The 17,855-nt window shown below is 45.8% G+C and overlaps 1 protein-coding gene across 1 annotated transcript in view; it reads left to right on the top strand.

Moving 5' to 3' along the window:
* P2RX5 (purinergic receptor P2X 5) overlaps positions 1-17,855 on the top strand; it is a 185,376-nt gene that overhangs the window by 87,400 nt on the left and 80,121 nt on the right. Inside the window, exons 2-3 of the mRNA XM_075333149.1 lie at positions 5,296-5,446; positions 5,533-5,604. Of these exons, the coding sequence (XP_075189264.1) occupies positions 5,296-5,446; positions 5,533-5,604 (223 nt within the window). The remainder of the gene's footprint in view (positions 1-5,295; positions 5,447-5,532; positions 5,605-17,855) is intronic.

Genomic DNA, 17,855 nt, shown 5'->3' with positions numbered 1-17,855 from the left:
CCCCGTGGCATTAAGCACCTTGGGGACCCCCTTGGTTGTTTTAAGTGTCCCAGCTCAATCGCAGGTGAATCAGATCCTCACCGTGGAGTCCAACTGGATCTAGATCCCGGACCCTATGTATCGCTTTGTCTCAAGCTAGGTGTGTAGTGATCAGGAATACATGGAATCCTCCTGCCCTACAGATTTGGTTGCCTACGTGAAGTATAGCTAGCCCTAGGGCTCTGCACCCTGTAGTAGCGCCGGTCCCGAGGGAGCAATGAAGCACTCCCCTTGACTACCATATTCTCCTTGGTCCCACGAGATCTACCAGTACCGGTGTCTTATACAACCTACAAAGAACTACAACACTTTTACATAAAAAATATCTTTATTAAGAGAATATGTATATAAAACAAGATAAAAATGCACAGCAATACAATGACATGAGGATAGGAGACAGCTTTTTATCTGATTGAAATCACATGGTGGCCAGCAATAATGAATATATATTTCCTAGCCAGATGAAGTGTAAACAAAATCCCCTCTGAAAATTACTTTCAGGAATTTATTTCAAAAAATTCACCCGACTGAATAAAATTGAATACTTTGGCCAAACATACAATGAAAAAATCTCAAAAGCTGAACCCAAAGTCTGTACACCCTGTACAGCAAATGGATGGCAAGAAGAAATCAGGACAGTATGTCCATAGCAAGAGTGACAGATGTGACACTGCACGGACTGTAGAAATGCATGAACATTTAGTAGTGTAATGGGGAATGTCAGGAGTCAATGCCATTTATAAATAGGTAATTCCATAACCAAATGAATGGAATATGGGGTAATAATAACAAGAAATGAGAGTCCTGACATGCCGCAACACACAAAATAGATAGTCACATGCAAGTGTACAAAAACATCTAGAGTAATCACATACTGTATCTTACCATGGGACACCTTGACGCGTTTCGCCATAAGCGCCCTTGGATAAAGCATTGGCGAAACGCGTCAGGGTGTCCCATGGTAAGATACAGTATGTGATTACTCTAGATGTTTTTGTACACTTGCATGTGACTATCTATTTTACTTCTTGCCATCCATTTGCTGTACAGGGTATACAGACTTTGGGTTCAGCTTTTGAGATTTTTTCATTATATGTTTGACCAAAGTATTCAATTTTATTCAGTCGGATGAATTTTTTGAAATAAATTCCTGAAAGTAATTTTCAGAGGGGATTTTGTTTACACTTCATCTGACTAGGAAATATATTTTTATTATTGCTGGCCACCATGTGATTTCAATCAGAGAAAAAGCTGTCTCCTATCCTCATGTCATTGTATTGCTGTGCATTTTTATCTTGTTTTATATACATATTCTCTTAATAAAGATATTTTTTATGTAAAAGTGTTGTAGTTCTTTGTAGGTTGTATGATTCACTGTGAACTACATGAGTGTGTGTGATCACATTGGCTCTTTTTTTGAGTAGTGATCAAATTCTTAGGTTTACCAGTACCGGTGTCTCCAGCCTGCCCCCCGGTCTGGCTGATTCTACCCGGAGGAGCTCTGAAGCACGCCCTCCGGGTGACCGTGTTCTTCTGTGTCCCAAACGTTCTGAGGTCATTCTCTCCCTGCTCATGTATTTTACCAGTCCTCCCCCCTCCCTCTGGATGAATCACCAAGCTAGGGAAGTCCCGTTGTTATGGTGATCACCTTCAGCCTAATTAGTGGAGAGCACCTGCTGTATGTGTTATGGAAGGAAACTGCTGACTCATTCTCTAAGTGTGTGGTTTAAGTGAGACATACCAGACATTAACCTCCTCATACCTGGGATGGATACTGCTCCCCAAATGAGATGCAGTACCCTGTGGCGACCAAAGCCTCAGGGGCGCCACATTTGCACTCCAAAAATCAAATGGTGCTCCTTGCCTTCCGAGCCCTGCCATGCGCCCAAACAATAGCTTTCTACCATATATGGAATATTGGCGTACTCAAAATAAATTCCATAACAAATTTTATGGTGCAATTTCTCCTGTTATCCTTGTGAAAATGCAAAATTTGAAGCATTTTTGTTGGAAAAAAATATTTTATATTTTCACAACTCAACGTTATAAAATTCTGTGAAGCCCCTATAGGTTCAAGGTGTTGTTCACCACACATCCAGATAAATTCCTTGAGGGGTCTAGTTTCCAAAATGAGGTGACGTGAGGGGTTGTGACTGTTAGGCTATGTTCGCACGTTGCGTTTTTTTCCACGTTTCTGCAGCGTTTTTAGCAGCTGCGCTAAAACGCATGCGTTTTTGATTGCCAGCAAAGTCTATGGGAAAAGCAGAAATCCTGTCTGCACTTTGCTTTTTCTTCAGCAGCGTTTAATTTGCATATTTGAGGTCAAAAACCATGCTGAAAAAGAAGCAGCATGTCAGTTGTTTTTGCCATTTCTGCAGCGTTTCCTTAACATTGGAGTCAATGAGAAATGGCAAAACGCAACCAAAATCAACTTTCCTGCGTTTTTCATGCTTTTTACCTGCTTTTCCACTGCGTTTTTGGCTCCAAAAACGCATGCTTTTCTGGACAACATTTAATGGGTTCTAATGTTCCTTTACACACACACAATAACCGAAAATTTAAATGTTAAAAAATTAGAAACTTCACCTATTTGTCTGATAAAATGTGCATAACCACTATTTTCTCATTAAAAATGATAAATTCCCATATAGTTTTATTAAAAGTTAATTTTATACTTTTTTTTCTCTTTTTTCATTCTTTTTGACTAATTCAACTTTATTTCTCAGTGTCTTGATCTCAAAAACGCATCTGCAGAAACGCAGGTGAAAACGCAGGTAAAAAGCGCTAAAAACGCACTAAAAATGCGGTAAAAACGCATGCGTTTTTAGCGCTAAAAAATGGTCAAAAGCCATTTGGTCAAAAACCAAGGGAAGGAAAACGTGCAGAATAAACTGCAAGTACTCCGACGCAACGTGCGGACATAGCCTAAGGCACAAAATGGGCTCTACAAATACAGCATGGCATTCGCTAACTATTCTAGCCAATTTTACGTTCCAAAAGTCAAATGGCGCTCCTTCCCTTCCAAGCCCTGCCTTGCACTCAAATAGTAGATTTCCACCACATGTCGGTGTACTCAGGATAAATTACACAACAAATTGTATCATGCATTTTTTCCTGTTATTCTTCTGAAAATGCAAAATGTGTGGCTAAAGTAACATTTTTATGGAAAAAAGTAAAATGTTCCTTTTTTCCTTCCACGTTGCTTTAGTTGCTGTGAAGCAACTAATGGGTTAAGAAGCTTCTTGGATGTGGTTTACAGCAGCTTGATGGGTGCAGTTAGGCTATGTCCGCACGTTGTGTCGGAGTACCTGCAGTTTATTCTGCACGTTTTCCTTCCCTTGGTTTTTGACCAAATGGCTTTTGGCCATTTTTTAGCGCTAAAAACGCATACGTATTTACCGCGTTTTTAGTGCGTTTTCAGCGCTTTTTACCTGCGTTTTCACCTGCGTTTCTGCAGATGCGTTTTGTAGATCAAGACACTGAGAAATAAAGTTGGATTAGTCAAAAAGAATGAAAAAAGAGAAAAAAAGGATAAAATTAACTTTAAATAAAAATATATGGAACATTGTCAATTTTAATGAAATAATAGCGGTTATGCACATTTTAACAGAAAAATAGGTAAAGTTTAATATTTTTTATCATTTAAATTTTCGGTTATTGTGTGTGTGTAAAGGAACATTATAACCCTTTAATTTTATGCCAGAAAAGCATGCGTTTTTGAAGCCAAAAACGCAGTGGAAAAGCAGGTAAAAAGCATGAAGAACGCAGGAAAGTTGATTTTGGTTGCGTTTTGCCATTTCTCATTGACTCCAATGTTAAGGAAACGCTGCAGAAATGGCAAAAGCAACTGACATGCTGCTTCTTTTTCAGCATGGTTTTTGACCACAAATATGCAAATTAAACGCTGCAGAAAAAAAAGCAAAGTGCAGACAGGATTTCTGCTTTGCCCATAGACTTTGCTGGCAATGAAAAACGCATGCGTTTTAGCGCAAAAACGCTGCTGCTAAAAACGCTGCAGAAACGCGGAAAAAAACGCAACGTGCGAACATAGCCTTATTAGAAAGGTGTCCCTCTGAGGTATTTTCTGTCAGGCCCTTCAAAGTCAGTGCAAATGTGATGTGGTCCCTAAAATAATGTTTTTTTCATTTTGTTCAAAAAATGAGAAATTGCTGATAAACCTTTAACCCTTTCAATTTCAAAAAAACTGCTGATGTAAAGTAGACATGTTGGAAATGTTATTTATGAACTATTTTTTGTGGTATAACTATCTGTTTTAAGGGCATAAAAGTTAAAAGTTTAAAGATTGCAACATTTTTTTGCAAAATGTTTGAGATTTTCACAAACGCAAATAATTGAGACTAAAATTTACCAAGATCATGAAGTACAACATGCCACGAAAAAACAATCTCAGAATCACTGGGATCTGTTGAAGCGTTGCAGAGTTATAACCTCATAATGTGACACTGATCAGAATTGGGAAAAAATGAGGCTTGGTCATTAACGTACAAAGTGGCTGGGTCCTTAAGGGGTTAAAAAACAAGAATAAACATGATGGTACACATAAGGGTGGGTCTATATGGTAACTTTGGGGACCACGCAGGTCCGCTGTTACATATATTCTAAAATAAATATAGGTTATGCTTCTATTTTAGTTTTATTGGCAGATTTCCAACCAAATATTTGTACAAAGTGCTATGCATTTGTATTTCATTCTTTAAGGCTGCTTTCACACATCCGGTTTTTGCTTAGCGGAACAATACGGCGCTCTGGAGAAAAAACGCAACCTTTTTTTTGCCGCCGGTTGCGTTTTTTCCCACATAGACTTGCATTAGCGCCGTATTGTGCCGCATGGCCTTGCGTTGCGTCCATTTTTTGCCGGATGCGGCATATTTAGCCCATGCGGCGGCCGGATGGAACGATGCCTGGCACGTTTTTTTGTGTGGCGAAAAAAACGCATCGCGCCGGATATGGCGCGATTTACAATGCAAGCCTATGGACGCCAGATGCGGTTTTCCGCACTGCGCATGCTCAGTATCAAGCTGCATCCGTGAAAAAACGGACGGGCCGCATGGAAAAACCTATGCAATCCGATCCGTTTTTTTCGCCGCATCCGTTGCATAGGTTTTTGAGCCGGATTGAGCCGCACTGATAAAACCGGATGTGTGAAAGCAGCCTAACTTAGCCGAGCAACAGAACAGATTTATCTCATAGGTTCCTCATGCAATCACTTATATATGTTCCCATTTTGTTGGACAGGTGGGTGTTTGTGGTTAAAAAAGGTTATCAAGATACAGACACATCCATACAAAGCTCTGTCATAACAAAGGTAAAGGGAGTTGCCTACACAAACACCACTGAACTTGGAATAAGACTTTGGGACGTGGTGGATTACGTCATACCTCCTCAGGTTGGTGTAACTAGTATTTTTTAAATTATATAAGAACTAAAAAAACAAAGCCCTGATTTTATTTCTCATTCCTTTTTTTTTTTTAGGGTGAAAATGTGTTTTTTGTAGTAACAAATGTAATCATCACCCCTAATCAAAGACAGGATAAATGCCGTGAGGTAAGAAATAAAAGGAATCAAATGATCATCAATATATAAATATATGTACAACTAGGAGGAGATGCCCATCACTTTGAAATAACAATAAAGGATATTTTTTTTTCAGAATTAATGCCACTTTTATGCTATGTGTGATTTTGCAGATTAGTTTAATTCACTTTCTTAACTTTAATCATATCAATGCAAAAACATCACTCTGCAGGGTAATTTTCATGTCATTCAGCCTCTTTACTCATTCCTTTACAATTTTGGTCTCTTCTCGTTATTGTGAAGGTAATGTGCTATGTGAACTGTGATGTGTAGTTGTGTAGTATTGTTATAGGCTGATAGTAGGATCAATATTAGTTAATGTTTGGGACTAGCCCATTGCGGGAGGGGCTAGGACAGGGACAGAAAACTGTCAAAAGTTCAGCTAGGGCCCAGCATTTGACAGAGACAGACCTGAGGACTGGTTAGTGGACGAGTACGCATAACGCGGGTGTCCCTAAATTGAGAGGAAACCAGAACAAAGCATAGCGAGATCCAGAATATTGAGAGAGAGAGAGAGAGAGAGAGTGACTGAGTTACAGAGTGATTTCTTGGAGTCAGGTAAGTGGACTGACTGAGGAACTAAGTGACCGAGCAGAGACAGCTCCTTCCTTTGACAAAACGCCTAGCTGAACAGCCCCAAGTTTATAACTCAAAAAAGTAATGGGCTAGGATGGTGCAGATAATGTGAGACGGACATGAGTTTCCTGAGCATCAGCAAGCTATAAGCTAAGATCTGTCCATATTGGCAAAGTTATCCCTTTAAAGGGAACCTGTGAGGTGCAATATGCATTCAGAACCACGAGCAGTGCTGGGTGCATATTTCTAATATCCGCCTTACTGTCCCTGTATCTAGTAGCATAGATAAAGAGAGCTTTAGAAAAAAAATATTTCTAAAGATCTTTTATCTTATGCTAATGAGTGCATGATGCGTTATATCCCCGACTAGCCAGTGCTCTTAGCATGTTAGTGCACCCACAGGGGCGTACTAACATGCTATTCAATTCAACATCACCAGCAGTGATGTGCGTACCTGTGTTTGCTGTGACTGCGCTTCTGAATGCCATGCACTTCTGGCCATTCACAGTTTGAAGCTGGGTGTACGCGTCCCAGCTTCAGAGAGGTCTACTACGCATGACCAGAAGGGCCGGGGTATTCAGAAGATCGGTCATAGCAAACACAGGAACTCGCGTTGTGAAGCCCCGCAGGTGTTGTGTCGGTGCATTACCTTCAGGGACTCCACGTGGAGGAACAGTCTGGTCACAGGTAGGGAACCTTCTTTTAGGATTTTCGTGATGCCACTCTCGGTATTGCGGTCAAGGTGACCGCCACTGCAGATTAAGGGGTGCCTGGGGCTGATGGTGAGTGCAGTCAGTTATAGTGGCCTCCCGAGAGTGAGGCAAGCCCCAGGGCCCTGTGTAGGTGTGTGGAACCACAGGTTGCAGAATGACTCAGGCACAGTCCAAACAGTCTTTCAGGGTTTTTACTCACAGTAGATGGCAGGGTGAGTAACCCGGGCGTAGCTAGGATGAACCAGGCTGGAACCAGGTATCCTTCCGGCTGGCTGATGAGGGTGACTACCAACTCGCCTTCCTTAGCCCTTTGTGTTTTGTGGTGACCCCGACTTGAAGTCCCTACAGGGGTCACCTAGGGAAGTTGCTGCTGCCTGTTCTCCCCTCGTTTCGGCCCGTTTGCTTGTAGCCTGGACCAGGTCACTCCGGCTGCTTGCCTCCTGTGAACTATGGGCCCTCTCTTTGCTACGTGGCTGCGGACTCTGTGGTGGTATGGTGTGGGCTTTAAGGGCCCTACACCGGCAGGTTTGGCAGAAGAAAGGTGCATCTATCTCTGCACTGGGACCTGTTACCCCTGCGGGCCTGGTACCTCCCTGGCAGTCCCCTTACTCTGCCACCCCTTTGCTCTCTCTAGCCTTGGGTGGATTTCGGGTGGCACTACCAGGTGATCGATCTCCCCCGTCGGTAGTCACTGCGCGTACGCTGTCAGCTTGTGACAGACTCCAGGGTCTGCTCCTCACGTCTGCTCTCCCTGAGCTGCACTCACTAACTGGCTCACTGCTCCTCCTCTCCTGTTCTTGCCTACACAACCTAGCAAACAGGCTCTCTACCACACCCCTTGAGTGGACATGGAGGCCACGCCCCCTCCTGGAATCTCTCAGGAGTCCTCCCAAGGTAGATGTGTGAGACCTGATTACTATGCGCCTGTGTAGTCACACCTCGGTCAGCCTTCTGGATTACCTGTATTGCACTGCCCCCAGCATGGGAGCAGTACTCAGTGGTGCCTGACCAGGTCAGGGGCGCCACATTGTCGCCGCTGGTGATGCTGCATTGAATAGCATGTTTGTACGCTCTTGTGAGCGTGCGAACATGCTAAGACGGCAGACTAGTCGAGGGATATAATGCCCTTGGGACTAGTCATCATGGCTAATCCTAGGAGATAAGTGATCCCACACTCGGACACTCCGAAGAGCAAATCTTTACATCTTCCTTGATTAATTACGGCCTCTGACACTGCAAGTTTCAAGAGGAACATGAGGAGATCATGTGTAGAGATGCCCAAATATTTGAGCAACCATGGTGAGAACATGAAGAAGACTGTCATGCCTCAGATTTCATCCGTCAGCTTCCTGTGCTGTGGCCTGCTCCCTCTCCACTGAGCCCCAGTCAGGTTCAGTCACTGCCCTGCTTTTTAATACTTTGTGTGTTCATTGTCTTTCTGCCAACAAGTGTTCCAATAATGTTATTCAGTCTGTCCTATCACCCGACTGGTGTAACTATATAAAGCTTCCCCGGGCTTCCATTTCCTGCTGGCGATATTTCTAAAGTAGTCCCTGCTTGGAACTACAGCCTGTCTGCCTAGTGTTTGTCCTTGAAGATCATTACTGTATTTTTCGAATTATAAGATACACTTTTCCTCCCAAAAATTTGGGAGGAAAGTGAGAGGTGCATCTTATAATCTGAATGTAGCTTACCGGGGAAAGAGGGGATGGAGAGGGGTCGCAAAAGGCCAGGGGAATGCTATTCAGGGGCTGCAGTGGCTGGGCTGGTGCAGGGTCTGCGGCGGCTGGTGCTGGGATGGCTGTGTGGTGTCAGAAGCTGCTGTGCGGGGTCTCTGGCGGCTGCAGCAGCTGTGCCTGGTCTGCGTGTGGTCTCAGGTGGCTGGTGCTGGGGCTACTATGCAGGGTCTCCGGCAGTTTTACTGGCACTGCTGGTCGGGGGGTGAGTAGTTCAAATAATGGCTCCAAATGTTCCAGAAATGAAAAAGACCGCACTCATCTGCTGTGCCGGAATCCTCTTTATTATAACACGTGCAGGTTAAAAGGCAGGAGGGGAACTGGGTGCAGGTTCCTCGCAAGGGACGACGGCGGTTTTGCCTGTAAATTAGGCTTCGACTGGTCCAGTGGGTGCAGGTTCCTCGGAAGGGACGACGGCCGTTTCGCCTGTAAATTAGGCTTCGACTGGTCCAGTTGGTGGACCAGTAAAAGCCTAATTTACAGGCGAAACGGCCGTCGTCCCTTGCGAGGAACCTGCACCCAGTTCCCCTCCTGCCTTTTAACCTGCACGTGTTATAATAAAGAGGATTCCAGGAGAGCAGATGAGGGCGGTCTTTTTTATTTCTGGAACATTTGGATTCATCCTTTCTTATCTGGACGGGCATCCAGTGGACATTTGACTTTGGAGCCAAACTCATAGCAAACGTGTGATTCCACAAGGTAATACCCAGTGGTGCGGGACATTTCTCTTCACTATTACTTCAAATAATGGCGCCCGGAGTCGGAGCGTGTACAGATGGAGATCTCGGCTCAAGCTCTTATCTGCGCAGGTGCCGCCTCCGGTGAACTTCAGGAAAATGGCTCCCGGAGGTGGCGATTACGCAGATGAGATCTTGGCTTGCATCTGTGAGATCTCATCTTCCTGGGTTTATTCAGGATTTTGAGGATGTGTTTTCTGAGACTGAATGTGAAGTCCTCTGTATAGGTCATATAATTGCACGATCGGTTTCATACCAGGTGTCAAAATGTCTAAGTCCCATTTGTTTAATCTCTGTCTTCCAGAAAGAGGTGCTTTAAAGGAGTATATCCAAAATAGTCTGGCAAAGGGGCATACAGTTAGGTCCAGAAATATTTGGACAGTGACACAATTTTCGCGAGTTGGGCTCTGCATGCCACCACATTGGATTTGAAATGAAACCTCTACAACAGAATTCAAGTGCAGATTGTAACGTTTAATTTGAAGGTTTGAACAAAAATATCTGATAGAAATTGTAGGAATTGTCACATTTCTTTACAAACACTCCACATTTTAGGAGGTCAAAAATAATTGGACAAATAAACCAAACCCAAACAAAATATTTTTATTTTCAATATTTTGTTGCGAATCCTTTGGAGGCAATCACTGCCTTAAGTCTGGAACCCATGGACATCACCAAACGCTGGGTTTCCTCCTTCTTAATGCTTTGCCAGGCCTTTACAGCCGCAGCCTTCAGGTCTTGCTTGTTTGTGGGTCTTTCCGTCTTAAGTCTGGATTTGACAAGTGAAATGCATGCTCAATTGGGTTAAGATCTGGTGATTGACTTGGCCATTGCAGAATGTTCCACTTTTTTGCACTCATGAACTCCTGGGTAGCTTTGGCTGTATGCTTGGGGTCATTGTCCATCTGTACTATGAAGCGCCGTCCGATCAACTTTGCGGCATTTGGCTGAATCTGGGCTGAAAGTATATCCCGGTACACTTCAGAATTCATCCGGCTACTCTTGTCTGCTGTTATGTCATCAATAAACACAAGGGACCCAGTGCCATTGAAAGCCATGCATGCCCATGCCATCACGTTGCCTCCACCATGTTTTACAGAGGATGTGGTGTGCCTTGGATCATGTGCCGTTCCCTTTCTTCTCCAAACTTTTTTCTTCCCATCATTCTGGTACAGGTTGATCTTTGTCTCATCTGTTCATAGAATACTTTTCCAGAACTGAGCTGGCTTCATGAGGTGTTTTTCTGCAAATTTAACTCTGGCCTGTCTATTTTTGGAATTGATGAATGGTTTGCATCTAGATGTGAACCCTTTGTATTTACTTTCATGGAGTCTTCTCTTTACTGTTGACTTAGAGACAGATACACCTACTTCACTAAGAGTGTTCTGGGCTTCAGTTGATGTTGTGAATGGGTTCTTCTTCACCAAAGAAAGTATGCGGCGATCATCCACCACTGTTGTCATCCGTGGACGCCCAGGCCTTTTTGAGTTCCCAAGCTCACCAGTCAATTCCTTTTTTCTCAGAATGTACCCGACTGTTGATTTTGCTACTCCAAGCATGTCTGCTATCTCTCTGATGGAATTTTTCTTTTTTTTCAGCCTTAGGATGTTCTGCTTCACCTCAATTGAGAGTTCCTTAGACCGCATGTTGTCTGGTCACAGCAACAGCTTCCAAATGCAAAACCACACACCTGTAATCAACCCCAGACCTTTTAACTACTTCATTGATTACAGGTTAACGAGGGAGACGCCTTCAGAGTTAATTGCAGCCCTTAGAGTCCCTTGTCCAATTACTTTTGGTCCCTTGAAAAAGAGGAGGCTATGCATTACAGAGCTATGATTCCTAAACCCTTTCTCCGATTTGGATGTGAAAACTCTCATATTGCAGCTGGGAGTGTGCACTTTCAGCCCATATTATATATATAATTGTATTTCTGAACATGTTTTTGTAAACAGCTAAAATAACAAAACTTGTGTCACTGTCCAAATATTTCTGGACCTACTTGTATACCTCTACAGTAGCCGTGGGATTTTTCTTTGTTAAGAAAAGAGATGAAGGTTTGCGTCCATTCTTGGATTTCAGCAATATTAATAAGATCACATTTTGCAATCCATATCCTTTACCTCTTATACCTGACCTGTTTAATTATTTAGTGCCAAATGGTTTTCTAAACTTAATCATAGAGGAGTGTATAAACTCAGGACCTTACTGGAAGACAATACAGAAAAGGTACAGCAATAAAGCTTACAGATCCTGAAAGGGCTACCCAAGCCCTATTCCATGTTACCATTAGTATTGTACTAGAAAGTCACCTGACAGAGTCCCATTAAAAAGTTGCATATTTGTCTTAGGGCACTTTCAAACTTGCGTTTATTTCCTTCCGTTACAATCCGCCCTTTTGGAAAACAGCGGAATCCGTTAACGGATTCCGCTGTTTCCCATAGACTTGTATGGGTGATGGATTGTACCAAAAGGACCTGCGTTGCTTCCGCTGGGCGACGCTCCGTTGCTTCCGCCCAGCGGGAGGAACGCAGCATGTAACGTTGTTTTGAGTAGCGGAATCCTCTGGATTTCACTGCGCTGCGGTGGCCGAACGTTCAGCTGAGCGCCCGGCCGTCTGCAAGTGACAGCGCTCAGCTGAGAGACCGGCCGCCAGCATGCCCGGCGGCCGGCAAGTCACAGCGCTCAGCTGAGCGCCCGCCGGCATGCCCGGGCGCCGGCAAGTCACAGCGCTCAGCTGAGCGCCCGCCCGCCGGCATGCCCAGGCGCCGGCAAGCGACAGCGCTCAGCTGAGCGACCGGCCGCCAGCATGCCCGGCCGCCGGCAAGTGACAGCACTCAGCTGATCACCCGGCGGTCGGCTGCAGGGAGCGATCAGCTGATCACCCGGCGGCCGGCAAGTGACAGCGCTCAGCTGATCACCGGCGGTCGGCTGCAGGGAGCGATCAGCTGATCACCCGGCGGCCGGCTACTGGGAGCGATCAGCTGATCACCCGGCGGCCGGCTGCAGGGAGCGATCAGCTGATCGTTCACAATAGTCTGCCGCTGGTAAAACTGTAAAAAAAAAAAAAAAATCAAAACGAATTGCGTTGTTTTGCAGCATCCGTTGCATCCGTTGTGCCACTATATGCAACACATCCGTTGCATCCGTTACACAACGCAATCCAACGGATACCGTTCAACGCAAGTGTGAAACTAGCCTAATATGTGCACTGAATTGAAAACTCTATCAGAAACTTTATTACAGACTGGAACTGGAGTGAGATTTGCAAAATAAAAAAATGCAACATTCGGTAAAAGTTGCATATCATGAACTTGTCTAAAACATCTGAATAAACAAAGTTATCGAGAAGAAATAAAAAATACTAAAAAAAGGGGAAGCAACTTAAAGAAGTTGTCCAGTTACCAAAACTGATTTTTTTTTTTTCTGATAAATCTTGCTAATATGTGCCCCTCAACACATCTATTATGTTTTTTCAGCAAAATTACCTTTCATTGTGCACTAGCAGCACACGGTCATTGCTGGCTCCAGCTCTGATGGGGTTAATCTCTCCTCTGACTTCCTGTGTTCAGTTCCTACAAGTCCCAGAATTCTTTGTGGCTTTAGGGCGGTGTCTGGCTTATCTAACACACCCATTGTGTCTAATACACCCACTCTGCTCTCCGACCAAACCCTCCTCCCTGCCTCTTCCCAGTGGATGTGCACTCAGAGAAATCACAGATACAGCAGCTCTGCACAGCCAGGGGAAGAAAGTGTGTGCGCGTGTATATACAGTGTATGTGTATGTGTGCGCGTATATACAGTGTGTGTGTGTATATACAGTGTGTGTGTATATACAGTTTGTGTGTATATACAGTTTGTGTGTATATACAGTGTGTGTGCGTATATACAGTGTGTGTGCGTATATACAGTGTGTGTGTGTATATACAGTGTGTGAGTGAGTGTGTATGTGTATGTGTATGTCATACTCACCTGTCTGCAGGGTCCCGGTGCCATGCCTGCTTCCAGCCCCTGTCTCGGTACCGCCGCTCTGGCTGTGTGCAGTCTCCCCGGTGCATGCACGAAGCTTGCAGGACCTGGCCGTGGATCACCTGATGCAGTCACCTGACGCATCAGCTGATCGTGGTGTCGCCGGCTTTTTCGCGCCCGGCCGGCTATCAGCTGATCCTGCCGTCAGGGGACTTCATCAGCTGATTACCGGCAGCTCCTGCAGTGATGGGCCAGGATCAGACTCTCATCCGATCGCTCCAGGAGCTGCCGGTCATCAGCACAGACGTGAGTATTTATTTATATATTTTTTTTCTTTTTTCTACTGATGCATCAGCTGATTGTATAATCGGCTTTTATACAATCAGCTGATGTGTGATGTGATTCACATCCTAGAACCTGACACATCATCTGATCACTTTGCCTTCCAGCAAACCGATCAGATGATATTGGATCCGGATTGGACGGCGCGGGACCCTAACCCAGGATTACTGCGGAGGGAGGTTTATTTCAATAAAGATGGAGTCACTAATTGTGTTGTGTTTTATTTCTAATAAAAATATTTTTCTGTGTGTTGTGTTTTTTTTTTTTTTCTTATCATTACTAGAAATTCATGGTGGCCATGTCTAATATTGGCGTGACACCATGAATTTCGGGCTTAGGGCTAGCTGATAATATACAGCTAGCCCTAACTCCATTATTACCCGGCTAGCCACCCGGCATCAGGGCAGCTGGAAGAGTTGGATACAGCGCCAGAAGATGGCGCTTCTATGAAAGCGCCATTTTCTGGGGTGGCTGCGGGACTGCAATTCACAGCGGGGGTGCCCAGAAAGCATGGGCACCCTTCACTGTGGATTCCAATCCCCAGCTGCCTAGTTGTACCCGGCTGGACACCAAAATTAGCAAAGCTCACGTCATTTTTTTTTTAAAATTATTTCATGAAATTCATGAAATAATTAAAAAAAAAAAAGGGCTTCTCTATATTTTTGGTTCCCAGCCGAGTACAACTAGGCAGCTGGGGGTTGGGGGCAGCCCGTAGCTGCCTGCTGTACCCGGCTAGCATACAAAAATATGGCGAAGCCCACGTCATTTTTTTTTCTTTTTGGGTAAAAAACTGCATACAGTCCTGGATGGAGGATGCTGAGCCTTGTAGTTCTGCAGCTGCTGTCTGCTCTCCTGCATACACTAGTGAATGGAGGATGCTGAGCCTTGTAGTTCTGCAGCTGCTGTCTGCTCTCCTGCATACAATGAACATTTTGAATAAGGAAATGACATCAGACCTTTTTTATTTTTTTCATCAACAATCTTTAATGGCATTGTGCACTGATTAAAAACGCAGTGAGCAAAAACGCAGCAAAAAAGGCACCAAATCGCGGCAAAAACGTGACATGCAGCACCGCAGGTGACAGAGCAGAGCAAGTTGGTGACATGCTCTGCTCTGACACATAGTGTGCTGCATGTCACTGTATCCACTCTGGGACTTGTTGTGCAGGTGACCGGATGATACATGTCACTAACTGCCCCACTCTGTGATTTCTGCTGCATAGTACCAACTGTATACACTCTCACCTGAACAAGTCTCAGAGTGGAGACAGTTAGTGACATGTAGCATCCGGTCACCTGCACTACAAGTGCCAGAGTGGAGAAAGATAGTGACATGCAGCACACTATGTGTCAGAGCAGAGCATGTCACTGTCTCCACTCCGCTGACCTCACAGCCCGTACACGCTGCGATGGATGCAGGGGGACACAGAACAAGTAATCGGCCGACACTGGAGTCATCTGATTACTTGGGATGAATTGAGCAGTAAAATGCTCTGGTGCTCGATGGGCGAAGCCCATGCCGGTTTTTTTTTAAAAAAAATTAATTAAAAATAAAAAAAAAAAAAAAATCACATTGTTTGTGGGCTCCCGCTGCATTTTCTGTTGCTAAGGGTAACCAAAGCAGCTACTGGCTGCTAGCCCCCGCTGCTTGGTGTTACTTTCACTGGCAATAGAAATGCAGGGAAGCATTTTTTTTTTTTATAAAGGTTTTTCCCTGAAAACGTTTTTAAGAAAATGACGTGGGCTTCGCCATATTTTTGTATGCTAGCCAGGTACAGCAGGCAGCTACGGGCTGCCCCCAACCCCCAGCTGCCTAGTTGTACCCGGCTGGGAACCAAAAATATAGAGAAGCCCTTTATTTTTTTTTTATTTCATGAATTTCATGAAATAATTAAAAAAAAAAATGACATGGGCTTCGCCGATTTTTTGAGTCCAGCCAGGTACAACTAGGCAGCTGGGGATTGGAATCCGCAGTGAAGGGTGCCCAAACTTTCTGGGCCCCCCGCTGCGAATTGCAGTCCACAGCCGCCCCAGAAAATGGCGCTTTTATAGAAGCGCCATCTTCTGGCACTGTATCCAACTCTTCCAGTGGCCCTGGTGGCAGGTGGCACGCTGGGTAATAAGGGGTTAATACCAGCTATGTTTTACCCGCTGGTATAAAGCCCGAGATTCTAAATGTCAGGCCAAGGTTGACCTGGCCATTAAGAATCTCCAATAAGGGGTTAAAAAAAAAAAGACCACACAGAGAAAAATACTTTATTAGAAATAAATACACAGACACAGTAGGGACTCCAGGTTTATTACTCCCTCTCACCCCTCCACGATGGAGAGATTTCTGTACTGACCATGCCAGGAGAGAGCGAGGGAAAAGAGAGCGAGCGAGGGGGGGGAGGAAAAGAAAGCGAGCGGGGGGGGGAAAGAGAGCGAGCGGGGGGGAGAAGAGAGCGAGGGGTGAGGAAAAGAGAGTGAGGGGTGAGGAAAAGAGAGCGAGGGGTGAGGAAAAGAGAGCGAGGGGTGAGGAAAAGAGAGCGAGGGGTGAGGAAAAGAGAGCGAGGGGTGAGGAAAAGAGAGCGAGGGGGGAGGAAAAGAGAGCGAGGGGGGAGGAAAAGAGAGCGAGGGGGGGAGGAAAAGAGAGCGAGGGGGGGGAAAGAGAGCGAGGGGGGAGGAAAAGAGAGCGAGGGGGGAGGAAAAAAAGAGAGCGCGGGAGGAAAAGAAAGCGGGGGAGGAAAAGAGAGCGCAGGGGGGAGGAAAAGAGAGCGCAGGGGGGAGGAAAAGAGCGCAGGGGGGAGGAAAAGAGAGCGCAGGGGGGAGGAAAAGAGAGCGAGGGGGTAGGAAAAGAGAGCGAGGGGGGAGGAAAAGAGAGCGAGGGGGGAGGAAAAGAGAGCTAGGGGGGAGGAAAAGAGAGCGCGGGGGGAGGAAAAGAGAGCGCAGGGGGGAAGAGAGCGAGGGAAAAGAGAGGGGAGGGGAGAGAGGGATAAGAGGGGAGAGAGGGATAAGAGGGGGGCAGAGAAGAGGGGGAAGAGGGGAGGGGGAGAAGAGTGGGGGGAGAGAAGAGAGTGGGGAAAGAACAGGGAGGGGGGGAAGAGGTGCTCTGTCACCAACTGTCTCCACTCTGTGACTTGTGGTGCAGGTGACAGAGTGCAGACAGTTGGTCCCATGCAGCAGGACAGATGGCAGAGCACAGCAGTGACATGCCTGTCAGTGTCTTGCTGCTGGGAGGAGCAGATGATCACACTGCCCGACACCGGCCGCTCTCCTGACATCGCAGCAGAGCGGGCGGGTGGACAGTGTGATCACATACTTACGTGCAGGGGGGGATTCAGCTAAAGACCCCCCCCCCCCCTGTACTGCACCCTGGCGCCCCGTGTCTCAGCCTCTCTGCAGGACGCCGGCTCCACACAAACGTCCTTCGGATCCTCCCCTCGATACTGGGCTGTGACGTGCGGTAGTCACCGCCCACAGCCCTGTCACTCAATCTGAGTGGCGCCGGCATCCTGTGACGTACCCGTCTTGTTTGAGAGCCCGGAAATGCCGGGACGTCAGAGGATGCCGGCGGCCACAGCTCCAGGGGGTCATGTGACTGGCACTGAGCGTGCAGGATAGCGCCACTCAGTGCCAGAAATGGAAACACAAGCCAATGGAGAAGACGCCTAGAAAGGCAGAAAATAAAAAAAATGGGTGAACCACCCCTTTAAAAAGTGGCACAAAACGTACAGTATAGAGAATAAGGCACAAATTCTAAAGCCACCAAAAGAGAGCAATTTTCTTCAGAAAACTGGAGGAAGAAGAATAATTGAGGTCACCGTGAACTTAGCTTTACAGTAATTTTATCAAGGAAGAAGGGAAAATAGTTCACAGCACATATGACAAAAATCAGACATAACAAAGGAATGGAAGCTGTAGACTTAAGGCTACTTTACACACTGCGATATCGGTCCCGATATCGCTAGTGTGCGTACCCGCCCCCATCTGTTGCGCGACACGGGCATATCGCTGCCCGTGGCGCACAACATCGCCCAGAGCCGTCACACATACTTACCTGTCCGGCGACGTCGCTGTGACCGGCGAACCGCCTCCTTTCTAAGGGGGCGGTCCGTGCGGCGTCACAGCGACGTCACTGAACCGCCGCCCAATCGCAGCGGAGGGGC

This window comes from Anomaloglossus baeobatrachus, chromosome 2 (assembly GCF_048569485.1).
Source record: "Anomaloglossus baeobatrachus isolate aAnoBae1 chromosome 2, aAnoBae1.hap1, whole genome shotgun sequence".
Taxonomy (NCBI): domain Eukaryota; kingdom Metazoa; phylum Chordata; class Amphibia; order Anura; family Aromobatidae; genus Anomaloglossus; species Anomaloglossus baeobatrachus.
This window is presented reverse-complemented; position numbering and strand designations above follow the sequence as displayed.